This window comes from Poecilia reticulata, chromosome 7, assembly GCF_904066995.2.
Source record: "Poecilia reticulata chromosome 7, P_reticulata-male-v2, whole genome shotgun sequence".
Lineage (NCBI taxonomy): Eukaryota > Metazoa > Chordata > Actinopteri > Cyprinodontiformes > Poeciliidae > Poecilia > Poecilia reticulata.
In genome coordinates this window covers 18,765,397-18,792,370 of record NC_088836.1, presented here as the reverse complement: position 1 = coordinate 18,792,370, position 26,974 = coordinate 18,765,397, and the positions used below count along the sequence as shown (strand labels likewise).

General features: G+C 38.6%; 1 protein-coding gene across 7 annotated transcripts in view; it reads left to right on the top strand.

The window, feature by feature from the left end:
- LOC103467448 (ERC protein 2) overlaps positions 1-26,974 on the top strand; it is a 154,204-nt gene that overhangs the window by 82,780 nt on the left and 44,450 nt on the right. For all 7 annotated transcript variants that reach the window (XR_014088222.1, XM_081609059.1, XM_081609057.1 and 4 more), the window contains one exon: positions 26,592-26,739. Coding sequence is in view for 6 of the 7 variants with exons in the window: in XM_081609059.1 (XP_081465185.1) it covers positions 26,592-26,739 (148 nt within the window). In the remaining variant the exon portion in view is untranslated. The remainder of the gene's footprint in view (positions 1-26,591; positions 26,740-26,974) is intronic.

Sequence of the window (26,974 nt, the reverse complement as noted above, 5' to 3'; positions counted from 1 at the left end):
GCCTGTGTGTTTTTTGTTTTTGTGTGTGTGTGTGTGCTTGTAAGCCAGAAGGAGAGAGAGAGAGAGACAGAGAGGGAGAGAGAGAGAAAAATTTGGCTTTTCAACACTGGTAATGAATAAAAGAGACAAGGAGAGAGAAATCATATTCAATATCCTCTCATGGCCTGCTGGGTTTCCTTAGCTCCCAATGTTTATGTGTGTGCGTGTGTCTGTGTGTGTAACTGTTAGAGAGAGCTTATTATTATCGTTTTCGGATATGGAGCTGAAGGCTTGATGTATAAGGAGCAATACGGGTCTCTTCTATCACCCCACACCAGATTAAGTTTCCACCGTACTGTACAGTGTTCACACACACAGACGCACAGATGGTCTCCTGAGGAGCTACTCATTAAATAATTCTGGGGTCACAGGGTGTAGGTGCGCAATAGAGAAATGATGTGTTTGGACGTTTTGAATAGTCCATCATTGAGATGTTTCTATAGTCAGAGTTGGATAACACTTCATGCCATTACATCGCAGATTCTGAAGCTAATCCTTATGCAGACGTTAAAAACGTGGGTGAGCTTACTTGGGTTTACATTTTGCAATGGAAATTGATAAGGAAAAAAGGTGGGGATATAATTTGAGATAGTAAAACGAGACAAAAAGAGGGTAGAGGTCGGTTATACTTAGTATAATGACATGCAGGAATTACAGGAAAAGCTGAACACATAGCACAAGATAAGTTGTAGAATGGTGCATGGGCAAAAGATGTAAAGGAATGGAAAAAAAGATGATATAGAAGGAAAAGTAGGGAGGATGTTGATGGAGAGAGTGTTAGATGAAAAATATGTGGAGCTGTGAAGGGTGGGAGGGAACAAAGTGTGGCTGGCATAAAATGACACAAGGATGGGTATTGAGAAGAATGACTGAACACAGCCTAGGTGTCAACAGAAAAGTGTAATTGTGTCAAAATACTAATGTTCTTTGATGGAAGATAAGCAAAACTTAATTTAATGTATAATGCTACTTTTTTTTTTTTTTTTTTTACCAGTTAGAAGGTTCTACGAGACAAGATGTGCATTAATTGAGAATTGCAAAAGCTTCTGATGTATTTCTGGCTGGACATTTGACCACTCTTCTTAGCTGCATGGTTGCTGTTATTTGAATTGGTGTGTTTTCTCAATGAGTTCAGCTTTCAGTCATCTTGCTGTTGATTTGAGGTGAAGTTCAGGAATTTTGAGGACACCGCCCTGGTGGAGGACCTTTGATTTATCCTTCCGCCTATTTAAAACTTTGTTTTAAATATTACTGGCAGAAAAAAAAAAAACTCCCCCAAAATATGATGCTATGACCACCACCGCCATCTTAAAGAGTTGATACAAGGCTCCAGGGTTTGAAAGGCTCAGCTTGACTCTTCCGTTTTGGTTTAAATTTTGGGATTTATTTTTTTTATACTGGTATCCTGTGATTTCAAACTCAATTCATGTTGGACTGTGACACTGGTGTTCCAGTAAAATCAAACTTAATATTATGTTCCTGGATAATTTTTTAACTTCCCAACCAATTCCTGTTTTATCGAGGTTGACAGTTTGTTTCAAAGAGTTGACATTTGGACAAAGCTGGTTGTCCTGACTGGTCAATGATCCCCAAAACACATCAAACCATGATTTACAATGTATATGGTAGGCTATCATTAAAGACCTTCTCAAAGTACTGAACTCACGCCTATTAAAAAATGTGTATTTGTCTTTAAAGCCTGGACTTTAGCAATCCAACTTGTTGCCAAGGACTCAGAGAGTGGTCAAATACCCAACCAGAATTATGTTCAGACTTTGTCAATGGCAACAAGAAGTGTGTAATCAAGGTGCAACTTGCAAAAATAAACTAAAGCAACAATTAGTAGTTGTCTTTATCTATAATGTTACAACATCATGACTCATTGAAACTTCATATGGTTTTATAGCTACGCTCTTTGACTATACTGCGTTACTAAGAAGGAGAAGCAAAGAATAAAAACAAACATACTTTTACAAACATGTTTTTAACTTTAATCCTCTTCAGTCCTTGTTGATGTCCTTGCATGTAGCTCCTAAAGATAGTTGGCAGACAGGTTTTTAAAGTATTTTCTGGGCCTACCACGCTGCCTCTGTCAGCTTACGGTCACTGCTGTTTCTTTCTCTTCAAGATATTTCCCACTGACTTAAATTCTGCTAAATATTTTTCTTTAATGGTTTTTTCTGCTACGATAAAGTTCTAGTAAAAATGGAGGTACAAAATATATATTGACTTCCAATGCTTTTCTATAATTGAGTTTGTTCTTGATAGGCAAAGAAAACGTTTGTGTTGTACAACATTGTGGAATGCCTCAAATCCCCATTGAGGAGTCTAGACCAATACCTAAATGCTATAGAAATAAAGCATTATTATTTAAATAACATATGTATTAACTCAAATACAGGTATTACTTATGTATGTTGCATCAAGAAGAAGTGGTATGCATTGTTAAAGACCGTTATTATAGATTTAAGTTACCTTTTATAGAAGTCTTGCTGGTCAGTGCTCTTGCAATTGCACCGTTTGGCACTCAGATGCTATTCACTAAAAATATAATCTGTACCAAAGGAAAATCAAGTATTTTACACAGTGGAAATGAAATGAGATTTAAACTATAACCCCAAATTAAGTTGTGTTCATTATATGCTCACGTAGCCATTTAGTTACACTATTTTATGGCATAACGAAGCTCAAAGGAGTAGCAACATTATGACTTTAAAATCCCCCATGTAGACATCCTGTCTGCAAAGCTCCATCGCCATGGTTACTCTGACTAAACAGGCAGAAAGACCAGCCATACTGGTAAGGTCATGTCCCCGCTCACTGATCTCTCCAAGGGGCCTTGACACACACAGACACACTAATGCACACAGAGAGCTTGCAAACTCTTACATGTGTGCAGCCTGTGCACTCACAAAGTGAACCATGTTTGCATCTAAAAAAACATTCCAGTATATAATCCTGAACAATGTTGTACTGCAGAGGACAATTAAAAAAAAATAAAAAATCTTTCTTGGTATTTGTGGAACAATGCAGCCGTGAGCGTAGAGCATATACACGCAGACACTCATAGGCATTCACATAGCTACATGCACACAAGTACTGGTACCACGGTACAATTGTTTTCATAAGTAATGATGAGACACAGAGGGTCACACCACAGCTTGTGAATGGGATTCTCTGTGTTGCTGTGATGAGGAGGGGCTGACCACACATCACCTTCCTCCCTCTTCATGCAGATTTGTGTGTGTATGTCGCCTCGTGGGAACCTCTGGTCATTCATCATGTCTGTCTAGGCTCCCCTGCCCTATGACACACATGTTTACATTCGACGTGTGTGTCAGCTGTCCGGCCTATAGGTATGTTATTATGTCAGCCCTATGTCCAGCACCACCCTTATCTCCCTTTCTCCCTTTTATTTGTGAATGGATGACTTGGATCATTTGGAAATTGCTTTTTCTAAGTCTTTGTTCTGTAAAGTTTATGAAGAATTGACTTCTACATACTGCTTGAATCTTAATGTATCAGTCCAATACGACAGGTTTTGTTTTAGTTTGACTCTCAGACGGTGGTGGTGGTAAGAGTTTGTTCTGTAACCGGTGGGTTGCTGGTTCAAATCTCTACACCGCTTTTCTCAGCGTATCCTTGGGCAAGACACTTTACTCACCTTGCCAATGGCACCACTGCATGGCAACCCTGTCTTTGCCCCAAGACAGTTGTGACTACTATGTTGCTTGCCACCAACAATCAACATGGTGAATTAATTCATGTGAACTTGTGTGTGAATGGCTGAATGTTGTGTGAAGCACTTTGGAGTGCTCTGGACTAGATACAGAAGTAAGTGCAAGTCCAAGTACAGGCCATTTGCCATTTTACAAGAGATTGCACAGAGCAATGTATTTAACCCAATGATCCTGGAAGCTATTTAAGTATATTTTTTCATACTGATTGCAGTTCTGTCATCAAACAGTAGCAGGCACCCTAAAAAAAATCAAACATTACTCCACACTGGGAATAGCAGAAGAAAAAGAGCCCGATAGACGTTAATTCACAAACGTGGCATTTCTTTTTCCTCTGAATGTGTCTGATTTTACTCATGCAGCTATTGATAAGCAGTACATCAGGAGTTCATCCTAAAGCTGCAGCTAATCACAAATACCCCTTTGCAAGCGTTTTATTAAGCTTATATGTGACATTGTAGAAATGGAGTATTTGTGACACACAAAAGCAGAGTCACTGTATTAACTGACAGAAGAGACGCCACATTAAAACATGATGGAAAGATGCTATATGTGGAATCCGCTTTTAACTTTGTGCTAAGTTGCCCTCTTTGGTAACATTTTTCTTTCAACGGCTCATCTGACTTTTTTTTACCTCATCACTCCTTTGACACCAACCTCTTTAACTACCAACCTCCTTAACTTCCTCTGGGTATTAAGTACACTCCCGCCCCTTTTTGTGTGTTTTCTCCGTTGTTCTATCTCCAGACAACTGGAAGAAGGCCTGGAATTTATCACACATACCTAATAATTGCTATCACAGGAAATTGTTCTGAGGAAGTAGGTGCAGTAGCCTTGCTAATTAGTGTCAGTCGTAAATACACATGCACGTACTTGCACTTAAGCACACAAACCATATTCAAGTCAATTGGTCGTTTATACATGGAACCCTTGAGAAGACCAACTGTGATTGGCCTCAGGGAGGTTAACACCCCCAAGTTTGCCTCAAAACTGATTGTGGGTTTGGAATGTTTGTGTGTGCGCAAGTGGGCAATTGGTTAGGTAGGCAGTGTGGCCATAAAGAGGCAGTCCAAGACACCACCCAGATGGAACTAGTGATGGCCTTCTAAACAACCGTCCTGCCCTCAGGGTCACCAGAGGAAAGGAGAGAAGGCCGAGTAAGGAAAGACAAGTTTGATTGTTGAGTACAAAAGAGATTGAGAGAACTTATGTTTTACAACATAAGTTTTTACAATGGTAATTTATATTGAGTCTACGTTGCTATGAAGTGTGATCAGATGTTATACAGTTAATTGCAAAGTTTAAGGAAATTAACGTAACCAATAAGACCTCTTCTGCCTTATGTTTTAGTCCTGCCAATAAAGCTTGCAGCATATTGATAATAAAGATCCAGTGAAAGGATCAGGGCAACTGATATTATTCTGTGATCTTGATTAAATGAGAAGATATTAATTGCTAATTTTAAAGAGAAGTGGAGCTTTAAACCACACTCTCGTTAAGGACCGTACAATCAAAGCAGGCAAGTATGTTGGAGCTAAAGGGCTTTCCTGGCATGGATATAGCTGCTTGTAAGATAACCATTTAGCAAAGGGGACTATTTATCAAATGATCAGTCACTTACCTGGCTGGGTACATCAATTTATCCAGCCAGATAAATTGATGTAATGAAACCTTTGGGGTGCTAACGAAAGTTCAGCAAGAATTGATACAGTTCTCTTAAGATGATTCAACTAAGGCAGGGATCTGCACCCTGTGGCTCTGGAGTTTTTATTTCCTCCACAGTGGCCTAAATAAGCTTTGGCTAAAGTTAATTCAGCACTGTTTTTAAATAGATGTACTAAAATGCTTTGACATTGTGCTTTCCATTTAATAAAGTGCTTTCATTGATTTGTTGTTCTAAAGCTAGAACATAAACCTTAAAAATGTGCTTCTTTGCATGGTGGCACAATTGTTTGCACTGCCCTTGCAGCTGGAATGTCCTGGATTAAAATCCTAAGAAGAGGGCTTTCTGCGTGGGGTTTACATGGTCGCCGCATTTTCTCATGTTTCTCATCCTCCAATGGATTCTCTGTTGAGCAACTCCTTGGAGCTTTACACAAACTGTATGTATTTCTCAATGACACCCTTTGAAACATATGAAATGTTTGTAACCATGCCGAAGAAACATCTGTTAAAAAGACCTGAGATTACTGAACCAGCAAAGTTTGTGAAAAATAACATTTCTGTCACTCTCAAAACCTGTAGACACAACTGCTTAGAGATTTGGCCAGAAAGTCAAATCCAAGTTTGGGTAAATATGCAAGTACATGGACTGTCTAGAAGATGAACATCAGTAGTTGATTAAAAGTACAAATAGAAAGTGCACTGAGTAATTTTTAGACACAATGTGGGATAGGTTGCTTTAAAATGCATCTGTATGTTGTTGGGGATGCTGTGTAAAACAGCCATTAAAATGGTGGCCTAGTAAAATGCCTTTACGGTTTACCAATTATAGGCACATGAAATACTGGTATACCCACACAAGTGATTCAGCAGAGCTTACTGGCATTTTTTTCACACACTGTAAACACTTCCAAGCCTCTGTGGTTGCACACACACCTGAGACCAGGCTATGCTTTTTCTCCTTTGTTTCTTCTCCAGTCCTTATCTGAGTTAAAGTATGTGTTTGCCTTCATCTGCCCATATCTGCATCTCTGCTACCCCCTCTTTCTCATATGATAGAGATCAGGTAAAAGACTCTTTAACTGCAATTCTACTCAGTCTCACCTGACTTCCTCCAGTAAGTGCAGCGTAACGTTATGCAGCACCTTTAGTAAATGCTTAAACATTGTGGATTTTTTTTTTCAAGTAAGTTTTTTCAGTGTAACTCTGAGGGTCCCCATGAGTTTTTAATAGAGAACAATAGCTGAACGGGCCATTTCCCAGCTCTGTGTTGCTCCAATACTGCACAACAGTCAACATGCACCAAATCAGCCCCTGGCACTTAGGGAATTTGTGTGTGTTTGTGTCTCATCTGGTTAATTCTGGGATGTAGACCCAAACTGTAATTATCATTATGTACTTCTCAGCAGAGCTAGAAAACAGCCTGAACAAGTTTGGATGAGTATACACGCATATTCTTACTTATGAGCATTAAAAGTGTTTTTGTGCAAAGGAAAACATGTGAATACATGATTTATTTTTGGTGTTTGTGTGTGTGCAAGAGAAAGACGACGCACCCACACGTATGCATACACCAAGCAAAGTGAGGGACATAATAGCTATTAATAAAGAAAGATGGGTAGATTGTGCCAGCAGTTACGTGATGATTTTTCTTGCTCTTGCTTTGGGGCTTGTTTTCAGCTAAACGGAGACATAATTGAGAAAATGGCTGGTATCTTCAGGCCACTGGGTCTCCAAAATGTAGGACAGCAGCTATGAAGAAGAGAGAAAAACTGAGATCAAAAAACGAATGAGGATACAGCAAAAGACAAAATAAAAAAGAGGGAGAAAAGTTTCTGTTAAGATTTTACATTTTATCAAAGAAAAGTTTTACTTTGTCTTGTTTGCGGTAAGAATATACTATTCACAAGTAGCACATAGACTGTTAACTTTAACAACCCTGTAATAAAACTTTTGTCTGGTTTTAATGAAATTAGAAGTGGTGTCCAAGAAAAAAAGGAAATGGAGAGCAAGCCCATTAAATAAAAGTACAGAGAAAAAAATATGCACAAACTGAAGGACAATTATTTACAGTAAGTGTCAAATCTTTGCATAACAACCTTTTTAGTCAGAGCAGTTCTTCCTTTCTGAGATTTGTATGAATGAGACCGAAAAGGTTTTAATGTGGGTGGACAGACTGCATAGAGACGTAATTGGTTACCACTAAACAAACAGCGAAAATACTGCAGAAACAAGATTTGTTTAAGAAAGTGTGAACCAAAACAGCTGCATGACTTTCAGCCACAACATCTTTTCATAAAAAAGGTTAAGTTTAACAACAACAAAAAAAATCTTGATATTGAGAAATTAATCTTTGCATCCAATTTCAAATGCATAATGTGCACAATGTGTGTGTGTGTGTTTTTTTAGTATGCAGTTACTAAAGCCTGAACAAGAACGGATCCACCATCATCATCATAACCTACAGCCTTGATGCTGATATGTGAATCATTAATAACTGAAGAAATTGTGAAGATTATAATGTTGATAATTTATCTTACGGAGTCCGTCCTTCATTTTCATTTGTGAATATTTTGGATGCTTTGAAATGCATTTTTTAATGCATGAATGGGCATGATTCCAATCCCCACCAAGTGTAAATGGTCCACACATAAATTTATTAAAATGAATTTTGTGAATATTTTGTATCTCACAGTGTTAAATAAACCCAGTCAGGCATAAGAAAGCTTTAGAGAAACTGGATTTGAAAGTGAGGTTGTGTGGAGTAAATATAATTTTTGAGCTTCATATTATAGTCAGCAATTTTAATCTGTCCATAGCTTCCTGGTGTGATGCAATGGATTTGAGAATGCAGGTCAGCATACTAACCTGGTCTATATAATCGGAGACCATTTCTCAATTTTTGAATGATAAGGGAAGTGGTGTGATAATGTTGTCCTGTCTATGGCATAAAAGTTGATTTTCTGAATTGTTTGTATTATCCAAGTTCCTTTGCAGAGATAATTTGTTTCCATCCAAGAATGCGGTTCTGGTTCAGTGATCGGACGTCGCACCCATGTTTCATTCATTCAGTGGGTCATGGCTTTGTTAAAATGAGAGGTAGAGAGAAAGTTTAGTATTTTTCTCTACTTAGCATCTGTTACATTTGACATCAGTATTATAAGTGTGTAGAAGTTCAGATTTAAAGTTTGCAAAAGTCAGACTTTCAAAGAAGCTGCTGTATCATTCACATGCCTGATTAAGATGGGGGAGGATTTTGGAGGAGCCTGACGTGAGCAGCATTTCTGGCATGTAACAATAAATCCCACGCATAGCTAAGACGTGGACTTACTGTGCCTTGAGCCCACAAGTAAACAAAACCAGCCGTTCAAAGGACTGTAATACCACCAGCTAAACGAATGTGCTTAAATGCGTGCATCTTGAATATACATTTGTTACACTTGATGGATTTTCTATGAGAAATCAAAAAGGAAAAAGACAAAAGTGAAATCTCCTTTATGTCTCATGTTGCCACCCCCTACTGACACACACAACTGCATGCAAACGCAATCTTACAATAACAGGCACTGACGTATCTGACATGTCTCTGATCCCTTCTAGCCACAGGTCTTTGGGTTCAGCATTTACTGAAATCAAATGTGTGTGTTTGGCCTTAGGTTACACTCTTGATTGAATTAGGGAACTGGTGCACACTTGAACAAGGGCTCAGTTACTTATATACACACTCATACACAAGCACAGACCCTGCCTCACAGGGACACAGATTTCTATTAAGTACAAAAAAAAAATGGTTGATTGTCTTCTTTACAAAGACCTTTATCTGGTAAGACAAGCTTGGGGTCCGATCTTATGAAGGATTCCTGAACACTTCAAACGACTGTAAACCACATCACACACATAGGAAGAACTATTAGCCAGCCCAAAAAAACATGTGTCTTTGCAAAAAGAGAGCAATATTATGCTCTAAAACAAAAAGTGTACAAACATGAGGCAGATATATTGATGTACACAGCAATTGATTCATTAAAGCACAATGCTATGGCTTTATCACTCTGGTTTGAGAATTCAACATTTCCAGGTATATTTTAAAATAAAGGTCATGTCTTTCATGTCTTGATTATGAAAAAAAAATAGAAAATTTGCTAAGCCCGGTGGTTGGGCAGTAGGGCAGTGATTCTTCCAGCGGCCTACTGTGTTTGTAAGTTAAAAATGTTTAAAGTTGACATGGAACTTGAAAATAATCACTTTAGAAATATGTGTCATCAAAAGATTGGAAGATTAAAACCTGAACACCAATGATAAAATCTTAAAAAATACAACTTTTTTTTAAATAACTTGGAAAAAATAAGCAATGCTTAGCCTTGTGGGGGCACAAGTAAAGCCCGGTGGCCCGCCAGGCTGATAATACACCGGGGGAAACCCTGTAGGGAGAAGGGCTGTGCTTTAAGAATGGCCTGACAAATTAATAACACATGCAAATAATGAAATACAGGAATGCATAATTTTAAAGCACACAAATAGTACATACATAATGCTCACAGGTTCTTCTTACCAGCCCTACAACTGCAACATTTGTTGCTTTTTTTCCTATCCTGTCCCCATACATTTTTGTTTGTTATAGTAAGTGAAGTCTCAGTTATGAGGTGTTTAGTGATGGAAGTCCAAGAGACACCTAAAAACAGCAAGCGAGAGGCAGCAAAAAAGACAAAAGAGAGAGATGCAGAGGGGTTGGGGTAGGTAGGAAGGTTGAGTCAGATTGGGTTTACCCATTTTTCTTTGCTTTGATTTGAAACAGATCCTCACGGTGTCTACTGTCCAAGCCACAGGCAGTGAGATATGACCCTGTGCTCAAGCTCCAGAGGATCTAATTCAAACTGAATGTCTATCAGTCTGTAACAGGCTTTGCTCTGTCAAGAGCCTACGTCTTAATCATCTGTACCGTGCAGAGTTCAGTCTGGAATCAAGATTCTAAATAAACTGATTAAAAGTTAAATGTCTTGAAGGATATAATAATTAAATTTTTAGCTTAACTTGCAGTTCACAATGGGGATATTCATTTTCTTGTCTGAAAAAATATATCAGGAATGGAACCGAAAATTGCCCAAGAGTGAGGACGATGCATTTCAAATGCAGAACTTGTTAAATTACCACCCAGTACAAAATTAATGATTGTAAAGTTCCCAAAAGTCCTCTGTGGTGAACCTAGCCTGCTTGTAATTATTTGTGGTGATGAATGATCACTTATGACAAAAACTGTAATTTCAATCATTAAAATCATAGCAGCATTCAAGGTGGACCAAATGCCGCTGGTTTTAAATGCGTGACTGAAAGGGTTATTTCTGTCAGTCAAATTTAAAGTTTAAAAATACTATTCAGCTTTAGAAATTAGTGGAAATATTGATTTTGGTTTAAGTTTCATACTTTCTTCCCTTTTTGTTAGGTTTTCTGAGTAAAATATGATGACCTTTAAATTTAATCAAGAACACATTTTAGTAAAAGAAATATTTGAATTCAACCATAGGAAAACAGAATATTTGGTCAAACAAAGGATGGAATGGGACACACTGACCATCCAACAAGGACACCACCTTCTCAAATTTGAGCAATTATTCTCACAGTAAAACTGCCCACTAGCTTTCAAAAACACACATGACCCAGTCAGCAACATGCTGTCTACATCATTAATAGGTCAAGTTTTACTGATAAGCACAAACAATATTTTGGCTACTGATGCCACACAGGATGCTAACACACACATTGCTGAAACTGATGAATTAATCTGTGCTTTTGATGGTTTATGGGAGACTGAAATGTGTGGCAGAGGAGAAAAAGAGTGGCAAGGGGAAACCAAGGGGGTGTTCAGAGAGGAGTTATGCACTGTGGCAGCCCTAATTGCTTGCGGCTCCTGCTGTGTGTTTGGCTTTGTTTGAGCATGTCCAATATAACCAGTCACTGGGGAGCCTCTGCCAGAGCAAACACTCACACAGAACTGAACCGGAGAGGGCTTTACGGTGCTGAGGATATTAGTAACACGACACCTTGGGCAAACACTGAGTAATAAAGCAATTGTGGCATATTGTTTAGATCCTCCTCTTGGCGTGATTTGTTTATCAGACTTAAAACTGTCTGCTTCCTAACCTCAATGTCCCAACATGTCACTTTGAGGACTCAATGCGCGATAAACTCATGTGCGTGCATACAGATGTGTTGGCAGAGAAAGTACACAAACAGGATAAACACCAAAAGCATTCATGCACATATACAAAGAAACACAAGTGGATGAGTCTGCACGCAGGCCACGGTGCAGCTATCGAGTCACGTCAGTGAGAACGCTCTTTGTGCCAGGGTTTCCTCAAACTTCCAAGCAACATCCTGATACGTCTGAATGCATGACTGCTGGTAAAAGGTCAATAAACATTTCTTTTTTGCTTACTAAACTGTATTCTTCATGTGATCATCACCTTCTTTCTGTGTTTCTGCTCTTTGACACAGACAGATTTTTATGTCAAAATGTTTGTAAGTGTGTCTGAACACCGTCATATATTTTGGATCTCTTTTAGCACTGAGGTGGTCTTCAGCTTTTTTTCTCCATTTGAAAATATGAAGTGCTGGATTGTAAAGCGAGAGCATTTTCTTTCCTGGTTTGATTAGTTTTTGGGTGGACTTGTTTCCCTTCTTTTCAGCAATTTTATGCATAATATTCTAACTATGCTGTAAATCAACAAAATAAAAAATCATACCTAAATTTTGTGTCTTGGATCTAAAATGAGAAGCAGACTCTGAGACTTACACCAAGTTCATGCTAATCATAACACACTTGCACACACATCTAAACATATCTGCAGATAGATTAAAAAAACAGCAGGGGCCAGAGAGATCTTGAGAGCCAGTTTTTATCTTCTGCTCAGAGGGAAAAGAAGTATGTCATCTACATAAACTGAGTCCAGATTTGATTTAAGCTGGTAGGTGTTGGATAATCATAGCTAGAAATTGCATGGAAAATATCTTTACAGAGGAATTTTATTTCCAAAATATTAATGTAGTGCCATGTCGTGCCATAGGCAACCCTTTTAAAGAAGTGTAAAAAGAAAAAAAAAAATGTATGAGCACCTTAAAATGGCTGCCACAAGAGATTCAGACATGCATGAATGAGTCAAAGCAACACTCGGAGTATGTTTTTGATGACATAACATAATATGAAGCTCAAAAAAGTCAATTTTGCATAATAGCCTCCCCCCATTGTTGACATCCAAATTGCTAACAAAATCTTTAAATGTCGCAGCCTTCTGGGTTCCAAAACTGAAAATGTCCAACAGAGGTTGTGGGTGGTAACAGGTGGCTTGGTTCTTGCACGCACTTCCGACTTGTTTGAAAAAATATATGCTTTATTTCTTTAAAAAATATATATGGATAAAATAATTACTAAAAATGTCTTACAACGTAAATGAAAACAAAGATTTGTCAAAAAAATTATTTTACAAAAACCCGTCATCACACCGGACATTTGCTCAAACAATAGACATCCACCCAGTTTGGTGTGTTTTTAATCACTTAAATTAACGGGACAGTCTAAAGGTTACCAAAATAATCTAAGCAATTTCAATATAAAAATTAATTACAGATTTTGGTTGAAAGCTAACTTAAGTACATTCTAACTGCCCAAAGGAAAACTAAATTGATAGAAATAACAATTTACAACATTTAAAATAAATGGCCATGACAATAAGGTTCCAAAAAATGAACACTCTAAAGAAGCGAGAAAATGAAATAGGGAGGCTGTAGCACATCCTATGTTAAATGTGGCTACGAAAAGGACTCAGTGGATGCCATTGTTAAAACAACTGTGATGTAATCGACTGAGGGAGCCAACCTGGATGGGTGTGTTGTCTATCTGGAAATCAGCGGCTCTGTCAGCAGCATGTAACTGCACACTACCACAGGACTTTTATTAAAACAAAAAAATGAGAGGGAGACATGCTGGAATTTCTGCACAGGTGTGTTATAGGTCCGACTGAGCACTTATGACAGTCTGTATTTATAGGTGAATAAAGTCAGTGCGTCACTTTTTACTTCTTAGGATTGATTTCTGGAACAATACCAGCAGAAACCGAATGCTCTCCATTTGCAGCAGTGATCACAGGGCACTTTCTTTTCCTCTTTCTTGTTTGAGTTTGCATTTCTCTGCTCTTGTGTTTGCACTTGCAACGTCAATTTTCATACCTTCATCAAGTATATAGACTTGTACTCTCACACAATCTCACCAGTGCAAGAAATACCTTCACGACAAGCTTTTTATTGTGTCTGCCATGCTCTTGTTTGTACTCTTCACGTTATTACAGATAATAATAACTGTACTTTCAAAGTAAGGGAATGTTTCTGCTGGGAATTCACACTAACTGGTGAGCAAGCAATTCAATAACGCAGCAGTGCACCAGCGGCATGATCTGTCTACACTGGGTTCAACATACAAATTACGGAGATTATAGAGAGGTCTAACTGCATATGTGTGTGTGTTGGTGTCTGTGTGCATCCACCTGTGTGTCCACTGTACAAATCACTATGTATCTTTTAATGCCAACATGCTGTAGGTGCATTTGAGTGTGTAATTTGTGTGAGTGCGTGCTCAGATGTGTGTATTTGCGTGTACTGACAGGGAAATAACAGTGAGCCTTTTTTATCAGAAGGCTAGGTAATAATCATGCTCCTCTTTGATCTCCTGATCCAAACTGATCTGTCTAAATATACAGCAGGCATGCCCAGACCTGCCTGCAACTCTAATCAGAACCCTCACCTTACCCATATGGATGAGTTTGTGCAACAGAATTTTTTGACTGTCATTTTTTATTTTTTATTTTTTACTGTGAATGTATTTCTATTCCCTAGATCTTATTAAAGCACATTAAAGTTAATGGAGTCTCTATGAGTTTGCATGTGGTCAGAGCGTGTATATAGAGCAGACTTTAAAGAACCCATGTGTTTCCTGCTGCTTCAACACAAAGCAGAGCACTTTGAGCTTTTTAGTCTTTTTCTTACAATTTACCATCCTTCATTAAAAAAAAGACTATTAACTTCAGTCAGAATCAGACCATTACTAATAATTTGCAGATGTGTTTGTATCTGGGTGTGTTCACTCTACATCCCTGCGGCTTTGTACATGCGTTCACTTAAGTACAATTCCTGAATCCTGAACTATGTTTCAAAGCCATTAGCTGTTTTTGTTATTCTAAACACTAGTTGCATTGAAAAGTTTAAAACAGCTCATTAAAGCGCTGTTGCAATTTCAACTGTCATAAACAAAACAAGCAGCATAACTCACTTTGTGAGTTACAAGTGTTGCTTCTTCACCAACACTTTTATATTTTTGTATCTATTTCATTAGCTCTATGTGGGACTGATTAAAAAAATCTGTTATTTAGCCTACAGTTAAGCCAAGTGCCAGTCCTACTGACACCAGTATGCTCCACTTTGGGAGCATACCGGTGCTCCCTATGAAAAAACAAGGTTTACCATAGTAACACTTGCAACAAGAAACCTTGAAAAGACGTTCTATACACTAGCTGTGTTTCCATTAACCATAGAGTTGCACAAATTGAAATTATGAAAGCAAACGTGCTTAATGGAAAACACATGAATTAAAAAAAAAATCTCACGTTTGAGATAGATTTTCAGCCGTATCAAAATAGATGACACGGAAAGAGTTTTTTTGCATCACGAGTGACGTGATGTCAGATGTTACTACAGATGAAAGCCACAAAGAAGGCAACAAGAAGTAGTCTTCTTTGTGTGTTTTTTTTTTTTCTTTTTCAGACAATGTGCAGCTGGCTCGACCACAGCTCTCACAGCATCGCACAGTTCATAAAAAGTTCTGTGTCTGGAAAAGCAGCTAGTGTGTTTATCCTATATTTGGTGTCCGAACAAGGATTCTGATTTTATGTCATTAAAAGAGTGTGTGGGTGTGCAGCAAGAAATACAGATGAATTAAAAAGAAAAAGGACAACAAGAAGTTGTGTTCAGTTTGGCTTTTAACATAAAGGAGTCAGAAAGTCCAGACAGACATTTCTACAGAGTTTAATACTCTTCTTTGTACTCTTCCTTCCAAATATTGTCTAATGACAACATAATACTGAATTTAGAAAGACTTTAACCAACATTGCATAAGGCACAAAGGATGCCAACCAAGAATTGTACAGAGTTCAAAGACTTCTTGTTAATTCTTTTTAGATTTCTGTGTTAGATTTCTGTGTTTTAGATTTCTGTGTATGGGCAACAAAATTAACAACACACACCCTCCAGTCTACCTCTACTATGGGAATGTAATGGGTTCTTAGGTGCAGTTGGACAATCCACTTTGTCAACAGCAACAGAAGATATGGCAATTTCCTTTGAAAAACCAAGCTCTTTACCAGAAATGCACTGTTGTGACACTGTACAGTAGTATCCAGATGAACCTGTGTGGTTAGCATAAACCCAGAAAGCCTCTGATTGGCTGAGGGAGTGTGCTCTGACCTTCTGTTGCTTCTAGACACTGTCGGGAAGTAGACTTGTTCTTCCTCCAAAGAAAGCTATAATTCTGGGAGTGTTATACAGGCCAAAGCAGTGCACACCTACAAACTATTTCAAAGACACATTTATATACATGTATGGTCAGTTTTTCGCCTGGCGTAGTGTCCTACACTATAGTGTGTGTAGGATAGTACGCACATTAACTGGGTTGTCTAATTTTTGTTCCAAGTATTGTAGGAAACAACTCATGCAGATCTGTCCTTTGGCCTCAAACCACTTTTGAGGCCAAAACGCTGTTATCCAAGAAACTGCTGAACGTGTATTCATAAGATTGTTTTAGGACATTTGTATGTTATTCTGTGATCCCCATGTATGAGTATGTGTTTGAGTCTATTGGTTCTTGAAGGGAAGTGAATGTGGTGGACTCCCATTCCACCGCATGTCGACTGTGGTTCAGCTGTGGTCCACCGCCAGGCCCTGCATTTGGAACAAAGAGAAAATACAGCGCGGTTCTCGCTACCACTGTTTTTTGGACCCATCTTTCATCGCCCTGTGTGCACATGTGTATTTCGGGTGACGGCTTCTGTGTGCGAGTGCGTGTACGTGAATGCGTGCACGTGTGTTGTAGTACACCACTCTGTTGTACTCTCTGCCCCTGATATTTTAAGGTCTTTTGGCCCCACGTCATGAGTGTGTGCTGGATTTCCAGGCTGCAGTTAAGGGGAGTAGAGTGAGGGAACCCATGTGGAGGGCAAAAGGAATGAGGAGAGAGGAAAGAAAGGCGGGTAATTGAAGGGTTTAGGGTAATACTTAGGCCAAGGATGGCTGTTTCAACATGTTTGCATAACCTCCTTAAACTTATTATTTAGCCCTGCTTTTGAGTGAATATAGGGCAAATACAGAATGAAAAAGGGACAAGAATGCCAGAATGATAGAGGTCCTAGTGGGAGGTAGAGGTGAATCCAATCAAGGCCAAGAGCGACTTGCCTTTGATTAGGAGTAACCTGAGGAGAGAGTAGTGATGAAATGAAGATGTAGAGATACAAATTAAGCTTTTGTGGCTTTCCTTCCAAAGAACCTGTGTTGAAGTTTTTGAAAGTTTTTTGTCATACAAATTTTTTCTAACAACAATAATGGTTTTCCTATTGACACAGCTCATATTCATTTTGATATTGACAATTTATAAGACTGGCTGGCCATTCAAAGCTTTGCGTCACTTTGCTCACTTAGTTCTAATGGCAAACTATTACAGCTTTAATATGTTATGTAGAAAACTTGATTAGTGGTAGTCAGTGTTCTGTGTGTAAACTAAATTTAGCGTCACATATATCTTATTTTAACTGTTTGCATGACACTAGAACATTGCAAGGTAGTTTTAGAAATGAATACTATTATTTTTCTAAAATAGTTTTTCTTTTTGAGAAAGTCAAATATGTGGCAAGCATTTATGAAAAAGAAAATGAGAATCCATTTGAAAGTTACAATTCACAGGTTCTTTGTCTTGATAAAGATTTAGGAAACTCGAAAGGAATTTTATTGGCATCATAAAAATAGACATTAGCCTTCTTCTGGATGTCTTCAACATAAAAAAATATTTAGTTGAGATCGTAGATGTATTGAATAAGAAGGTTGCATTACAAATGCATAGTTTTACAGAAGGCACAGTGCTTATAATAGCATTAATAGTGTAATTATAAATGCAAACCACACTTTTTTTTCTTATTTTTATTAATAAAAAAAACATTTGGGGATTAATTTTCATTCCACTTTGCACGTATGTGCTATATAATTTTCTTATGTAAAATGCAAACAATATTCAGCTCTCTTCAGTTTTTTTTCAGTGAACTTTGAGCTCTTTTAATGGTCTTCTCAATGTACAGTGTTAAGTGTGTGTGCCCCATTCTCTGTGTATGTGTGTAATGTAATATGTGTGCATGTGTGTTTGGAGCTATGTTTCCCACTGTGACCCTCGCCCCTTTCACAGACAGCTTTAAAAAAGCCAGCTGCTTTGTCTGCTTGTGTTTGTGCTTGTGCTGGCTGTGAGGCAGGGGAGACATACGTGTGTGGTACCCTACAGCACAGCCCTCTGTCTTGTTTCTTGTGCCTCGAGGTGACACCACAAGTCAGACTCCATGAAATAAAGCCAGAAGACAAACCTCCCATGTAAAAAGATTGGACAGGCCTTCCCTGCTATTGCAGCGCTCTGTCAGTGGGTTCGGAGCTTACCTTCCTCGTCAGAGCTGGGAGGAGAGACCCTGAGTCCAGATGGCTCCTGAGATTGGCAGAGGATTTGTATAATCTGATATGGATTATATTTACCTCATACTAATATTAAAACCTAGGGTTACATAGAAATTAGTATGCCCACACAAACCATAGCAAACCATATAAGAAATGGAGAAAATCAGTGGTATTTGTGGCGTTATCACTTATATCATGCTTGGCTTTTTGATTTGATATCACTACTTTTAAATATTTATTTGGAGTTGATCTTAAGAATACAATAAAGTAAAAACTTATATATATATATATATTATTTTTTTTACTTAAGACTATATATACATAGTCTTAAGTAAAAGTAAAGAATAGACATCTCTAAATTTGGCGGGTATTTTGAAGTACTTATTGCACAGACAATTATGTAGTTTTTACAACTGTAGCTTTAAAAATCTTCTATCTACCCTTAAACTACGGTGGATGTTCTTTTAGGTTTAATACAGTACCAGTCCATATTTTACATTTTGTACATTTTTTTCTGATGGGAAAAAAATGTGTTAATATTTGTAAATGTGTTAATTTGTAACAGAAAAAATGTCCAAGCTCTCTTTTAGCATACATTACAATATGTGTCATACAATCATAGATTAACCTCTTCAGTATTTCACTACATGGGTTTAAACTATATTAATTTCATAGATGAAGAATTTGAGCAGTTTTGAAAACATAGCTTTTTTTACTATACCTCTAACTGGTGCTACAGTCGTCATTTATTGCTACTGTTGTGTTTCAATCATTTTTGGTGCCTGTGGTCATTTTTATGCACATTGTCAAATGGCAACAAATCAACAAAATTAACTGACAATTTTTTGTTGATTACAACTAAATCTTTTAAAGAGGTATTATATAATATTTACTTTTTTGAGTAAATTATCTCTCTCTCTCTTTCTCTCTCTCTTTCTCTCACACACACGCACACACACACACACACACCTGGTGCCCCTGCTTAACCCATTTATCTCTTTCTCATTCTGGCTGGAATGCGGCGGTGGCCGTCTGGTCTGGCTCATCTCTGGAAGCAGTCAGCCATCTTTCCTCGTCCCTGCTTCCACTCTAAACATTTGGCTAGTTTTGGCAGATTTGTTGATTTTTGTCCCCTAGTATTTTCTCTCTTGTTGCTGTAAAATTGACACATACTTTTCCAATTACCCTTACCATCACCACCAGCACCTACTAGCCAGAGCACTAAGGTGGGAGTAAGGGTGAGCAAAGTAAGTGGGCTGTATATTTTATTAGCGAAGTCAAAACACACATAGCTTGGTTGAGTTCTAGGGCAACTATCTGCTATCATGGGGTTTTCTCAGGAAGCACAGCAAAGGTAAACTTGTTTCATGTAGTATTTTCACTTAAAATTATAATGCAGGGATAAATAAGCTCTAGAGTATATTGATCTGCAACTCCAGTCCTGAAAGGCTGATGTCCTGCAACTTTCAGAGGTGTCTTTGCATCCACTCATCTGAGTCAAATAATTAGATAATAAGCTTGACTCTAAAGAATGTGACTGCATACTGATGAGCTGTGATGGACCATGGACACATCTGACAGTTTACGGACAATCCCCCTTGAGGATTGGCATTGTAGATCCCACAAACAGGATTGGCACAAATGTTTATTAGTGGCATGTTGCATAAGGTCAATTTTCCAAAATAAAGTTAGCAAAAAGTGTACCGCATGCAAGCCCACCAAAGGAATTGGTTGGCTTCAAGTACTATTTCTTTGCTATATATAAAGTATTCATGAACTTGCTGGATATCTTAAAAAGTCATTTAACTAGCCTTTAGATTTAAAATACAGATTTACCTTCTCAACTGGCTTTGGAATAAACTTACAAGATGAACCTTGAGCATGTGTTTTATGTTGAAAATAGACATTTTCCCTAACTCCTTAGTTGTAAATAACAATTTGTTCCAAGAACATAAATAATAGTGTCACTCAACCATGCTCCACTCTCATGTCCTCTGCTTGCTCTTGCTACAGAACTCCAATATATGGGGCCCCAGACTCGTGCTGTACCTTCACATACTCACAATCAAGGAGCAGCCATAAAATGCCAGAGGAATGCTTCTACGGAGTTGGAGATCTGAGTGCTGGAAAGGCTAGATCAGAAAGTAAAGAACTTAATAATAGATGTTGTGGGAACAGATATCAGTGGCGGCATGTTGGTTTTGGGCCAACAAAGCGAACTTGCGTGGATGTAAGGACACAAAGCCCAGGCGTTTGCATATGCATGCACACGCAGATGCATGACCCACACACACACTGCACTTATGGGCAGTTGTTATTGATGGTTCCCTTGGGGATCAAGCAGACGCATCTGGTTCTGTCCCACTGACTCTCCACACTCATAATTTCAAGTAAGTCATAACACAAATTATAAACACGTATCCCTCAACCGTGACGCCCAGGAATAACAACATGGAGTGCACTGAGCTGATTTAGGGTAGGCTGGGACTCCTAAATCTTTACCTTTGCCGTGTTCTTTACTTCCCTCTGCCCTCGTCTTCCCTTTTTTCTTTCCGAGGCTGTACAGGTAGGTCGGTCTTATCAAACACCGAGTTGTTTCTCTAGTTTCTTTGCATCATGACATCTATTTATATTTTGTTTTATTCATGGTCTCACCTCCTTCATACCACAACGTTCCATTTTTGTGGATTTTCCCTTTTATTTTGGGGTGTGTAATTACTGCTCGCTACCCCAAATTTCATCCAATGTCACCCACAAATCTTCCTTTCACACTTATTTAATTTTTGTTCTGGCTAGTCTATGACTCTTTTCTGCTTTTATCATCCTCACCAGTCTCTTATCTTTTAACTTCTCTATGGGGTGGTGGTAAGAGTTTGCCCTGGCAGGGGAGACTACCCTGGCAGGGCAAGCTTCTAGCTACAATCTAGAAGCTTGCCACCATCAGCCTGTGAATGTCTGTGTGTCTGGAAATGGCTGATTTATTAAGATATTATTAGGGTGTCTATTGGCATCCTAATAAAGCGCTTTATGAGTCTGATGTCATTTCTTCCTCTTGTTCCTCTCAATATTTTTTTTTCTTTTTATGTCACACTCATGTACTCAACCTTCTCATCACACGGGCATGTCTTTCAGCCATAAATCTCTCAACTCTATAGATCTGAATGTCTCAATTCATCCCCAGGACCATGAAGGTTCTATTGGTATCACATGTTATAGCTGAGCTGAAAATTTCACCCATTATAAATAAGATGTCAGCTCAGCCGTCGAAGTTACAGAGAGCTTTTCCACAGACTCTTGCAATACTAAAAATAAATTTGAGCCATGTGTGATTTATATAGGTGCACATCTGTTTATGTGAATGTTGTGTTTATCATGTCGGCTTCAGCGTCTTTATCTTGTGCTGGGGCTCTTTGACAATAGAGGTCTAAAAGTGGAATTTATTTGTGCTTTCAGAGTATCTTATGACTTCCAATTGTTCCGTGTACATAGCTGGTTTTCACAAAAATAAAATTCATTGCCACTTTTTATAGTCGGACTGGAAATAAAGATCTTTTGTTTGTGAAGGACGGACCAAGTAAAAGTTAGCCTGAAGTGAGACGAAGAACGTTCTTCCTCAAATTGATTGTCTGCCAGAACATAGAGGACCTATGTTTTCTTTGTATTTGTTTTCACACGCGTCTAATAGATGAATCCCACTACTGCTCACTACTGTTTCAACTACTGTTTTACGATTAGTGAAATTGAAATCAAAGATGGTTGTGCAAAGTCCATCCATCCATCCATCTTCTTTACACCCTTGTCCCTTAGTGGGGTCAGGCGAGTTGCTGGTGCCTGTCTCCAGCTAATGTTCCGGGTGAGAGGCGGGGTACACAGAGACACACAGGACTAACAACCATGCACACACATACTCACACCTTATCGACAATTTAGACAGACCAGTTAACCTAAAAGTAATGTTTTTGGACTGTGGGAGGAAGTCAGAGTACCCAGAGAAAACCCACGCATGCACAGGGCACAGGGAGAACATGCAAACTCCATGCAGAAAGAACCAAGGCCAGGAATCGAACCCAGAACCTTCTTGCTGCAAGGCAACAGCTCTACCAACTGCGCCACTGTGCAGCCCGGTTGTGCAAAGGGTTGTATTCAAAGTGTTGAGTAAGGGGGCTGAAAACAAATGCAACACACACTGCTTAGGCACATCTATCCATTACCTAAATACGTTCATCTTTGCAGGATCTGGTGCCTATCTCCAGTAGTCATCGAGGGAGATGCCGGGTACACACTGGAAAGGTCGCCAGTCCATGACACGGCAACACAGAGAAAGACAGGACAAACTACCATGCATGCAAACACCAACACCCAAGGACAATTTAGAGAAACCAATTAACTTAACGGTCATGTTTTTGGACTGTGGGAGGAAGCCGGAGTACCTGGACACATGCACTGGAAGAACATGCAAACTCCATGTAGAAAGATGCATAGAGAAAGAATACCCAGGCTGGGACTCAACCCCAGGAACTTCTTGCTGGAAGGAAACAGTGCTACTAACCATTGTGTAGCATAGGTTCTTTAGTAGAAAGTCATTTTGAAGAGTTTGTATCGTTTTTATTCCATTTTAAATTACCCAGCATCTTTTATTTTTGTTGAATATGTGTATTTCAACAAGAATCCTTCATTAGGTACCACATTTTTTCTTATTGTGTCTGAAAGCACTGCCTTTAGTCTTCACTGCAGAAATGCAATGGAGTGAAAAGGCGAGAATAGTGCTCTTACTCTTCATGAATTTACAGGAGTATGTTGACCCGTTGAAAGAAAAGTTCTCAAACTGGGTCTGTATAAAGTTAATCTTAAGGACAAGAGGTAAAACTGTGATACCATTTGGACATAATTCAGCAGTTTGGTGTAAAGACGGCCATCCAGCAAATATGTTAGGGCTGTAAATCTGATGGACTGTTTATGAGCTGTGACACAATCTGCCGCATTCCTTGCCCATATATGACTCTGTGCATCGACTCTTCATCCTATTTAATGGAGCTAAAGATAGAGCTTTAGAACGTCTGCAAATATTTGCACATTAGAGTTTTCTAATGTGCAAATAGAGAAATATAATATTTCTCTAATTTCAGAAAGTGCTGAAAAATGATTTAGGCTGAATTACACTGCTTTAATCTGTAAAATTCCTCTGTAGCACAGATTTGTTTTTTTTTTTTTTTTTAATAATTTAAAACTAAAGAATTATTACCACATGAAGGACCAGGTCAAGCAGAATTAACTGAATCTGATAAAACGCCAATGTAAGTCAGTATGTGTGTTTTCATTACAGTTGGCATTAAAAAAAGCAATAGTGCAGACATGGAGAGATGGAAATTGTCATTTTTTTCGTACTTTGTGATTAATGATGGATGTGAATAGCTACTCCAGACCATGTCAGAATCCACATGCGTTCACTAACAAATACACTTTACATGCAAGCACACACAGACATCTATTAATGGCCTTGAATTGGAGAATCCAGATGCGATCTCAAGATAATTGTACTAAAAACACAACATTTTGACTCCCGGGCCAACATGACTTTATTCAGACTTCAGAATGGTTATTTTTGCAAGTGGATTGTTTCTACAGGGACTTAAATCATGGAATAAATGTACGCCATTGCAGATCAATTCTAAATAGATTAAGTTTATTTTAAATGCGGCAGACTCACTCTTCTACTACTTACCTTACACAAACCCACACAATGATTTGCTGGTTAAATGCTTGTTAAATGCAACTTAAGAGTCTGGAGCTAAGCTGCTTTGTTTATTCAAATACCTTCAGAAACTATTGCTGTTTACAGAATAGCCAGACTGTAAAAGCAAGAAATAGTACTCCTATTTAGTCATTGCTTCACTTATTTTTTCGTGTTTTTGTTTGCCTTTTTAGGTTTTTTGGGTGACAAATTTCTTAGTCATAATTTTACAGTAACTAATTAAAGAAGCATAGGTGTGTGCGCGTGGGTGCGTGTGTGTTTGTCGCTGACCGTCTGTGAGAACATTTTTACTCCTAAGTGTGTTTACAAGAGTGGGTAGACGATGTGTGTGTGCCGTAACACTGGATTTACAACATCCTGTTTGATGACAGAGACTGTAATCAAAGATCTGCTTTAAAGACACAGACTTTGCTGCACATGCTCGTCGGTCCTCTTGCGGTATATTTGTACATCTGGTTGTTTGTGTATAATGACCCTTGTTGGTGTGTTTCATCTACACCTGTAGAGAGTCATTCGCTGCCTCCCCTCTGGAACAGGATGTACACTCACAGACACACGCACACACATGCACTCTGTTAACCGGCGAGGACAGTTGAAAGATGTCATATCCTTTTTTGCCTACAGAGTCTATTACACCGCTACATGCCGGTGAGTCACAGTGAGGTTCGACTAATACACCACTTAGCAGACTACTTCAAAGATGTCTGTGTCCTTTCTATGGAATCGCTGTCTAAGTTTAAGGAGCGGTAGATTAAGTGCACTTCAGTCAGCATGAGATCTCGAATACTCCTAAATAAAATTGGTGTGACCAGTTGGATTCAAAAGTCACCCATGTACAAGATAATCTCCGTATGGATACTAAATAATATTATCTGCTCTGTGAAGGCCTCAGAGATTGGTCAGAAAACATAATGGAACAAAAACCATGATGAAGTCCGGGGAACACGACAGACATTTTTGGAATACAGTTGTGGAGAAGTTTAAATTAAGTCTATAAAGTGTTATTCCCAGTTTGGAACATGTCCTTCAGCACTGTTCAGTTCATCATTGTGAAACAGAAACAATACAGCACAACTATAAATCTGCAGAGGAATAACCATTCGCCTAACTCACAGACCGAACAAGAAGAACAGAAAACAGAAGCAGCCAGGATGCCACTGGTAACGCCAACGGAGCTGCAGAGATCTACAGCTCAGACGGAAGAATAGTTTGACACAATGCTTATAAGCTTTGCACTTCAAAATCTGGCCTTAATAAAAGCGGGGCAAGAAATCCCAATTAAAGCCCTGTAGGGACAAAACAAACACGTGAAAGAAGATGCCGTCGTTGGATGTCATCAAAAATTAGCTTTTGAAACGGAATCTACCAATGCGGATGAAAGTATCGGTAGCTGCATTCACATTTACCAGTTTGGAATTACAAAAAACACATTTGATTAAAAGGACAGTATTATGCGTTGACTCTTTAAAAATTCCTGCTTTTTCCAAAACTCCGTCTTCAGGAAGTCATCACAACAGCACTCCTTTACTAACTTTTTAACAGGGTTTTTTTTTTTTTTTTACCAGCGTTTCACTAGAGGTTCATATAATGAGCTCAGCAGATGCACAGGTCCACCAGGTGTTTGCTACTGGTGAGTCTGTTGAAGCTGAAGGGGGGAGTCGCAGGGAGTCCCCGCTCTGTGAAGCGGAAGTTTGGATACTTCTAAGGAGGTGCTCCTCGGAGGTGGAGCACCACCAACCAGGTTCAACCAGACGTTTTGCACAATTGAATAGTTGCCATGGGAGATTTCTCAAACATGCACGAAAGAATCAAAGTGACACTCCAAGTATGTTTTTGTTGAGGGAATAACATCATAATATGATATAAAGCTAAAAAAAGTTGATTTTACATAATACTGCTCCTTTAATGGAAACATACCAATTTTGAAAAGAACGTTTTTGCTCTAAGGGCAAAAACCAATGCCCCTAGAGCAAAAACGGCTCTAGGAGCGGCTGAATCGAATTTAGTGTACTTTGCAAAACTGCAATGGAAACACTTTTTTCACATCACAAGTCATGTGATCAGTAAACAGATGTTACTACTGGTGGAAAAGACAAGGAAGACAACAGAAAGTGGCAGTATGATGAAAGCATGGCATGTTTTTTCATGACTTATCACCTGAACAAACTTATTCACTTGTGATTGTGAATGTGTTATTTAATGGAAATGCCACAATTGCGAAATTGTGTTTTTATTTTTTATTTTTTTTAACGTTAGCCGAATATCAACAAAGTTTTGTGCACATTTGTAATGGAAATGCAGCTAATATATAACACCCCGAACACACCAATACGAACAGAAGAAAGCTGTTATGTCCTCTTTAGTCTGCAGAGTCAATTACGCTGTTACATGCCGGTGAGTCACAGTGAGGTACCACTAATTTACCTCTTAGCACACCACTTCAAAGATGTCTGTATCTTTTCAGTGGAATCTGTTGAGGACTGGAATGAGGGTGGTTGACATCTTTATACGCACTAAAAAATTCAGCTTCAGTGTGTTTTTTTTTTAAACACTTTTGCATTTATTGCTGTATTTTCATTGGAGTTCATAACCAAGAATTAATGTTGATACTGTTCTCTGTTACTCAGTGCATACTTGTGTTTTTCTCACCATGTCAGGCAGCAGGCGTTGCTGGCAGCCATCAGTGAGAAGGATGCTAACATTGCCCTTCTGGAATTATCTTCTTCCAAACGCAAGAAAGCCCAGGAGGAGGTGATGGCTCTGAAAAGGGAGAAGGACAGACTCATGCACCAGCTCAAACAGCAGGTACATTCTCCACACGAACAATAAAGTTATTCGTTCATCCTTTGAAAAGAATAATCTTTTGTCCAGACAGTTAACTTTTCCATACAGAGGAACAGCTTTGTAGATCTATAGAGGGACAGTTGTGGGTTTAAGAATCAAAGCGGGGCTACAAATTAAATCCTGCTGCCTATTGTGGGGCATTGTTTGAATTACAGATGCCTCACGGCAAAACTTTTGAACATAAAACTGGGAACAG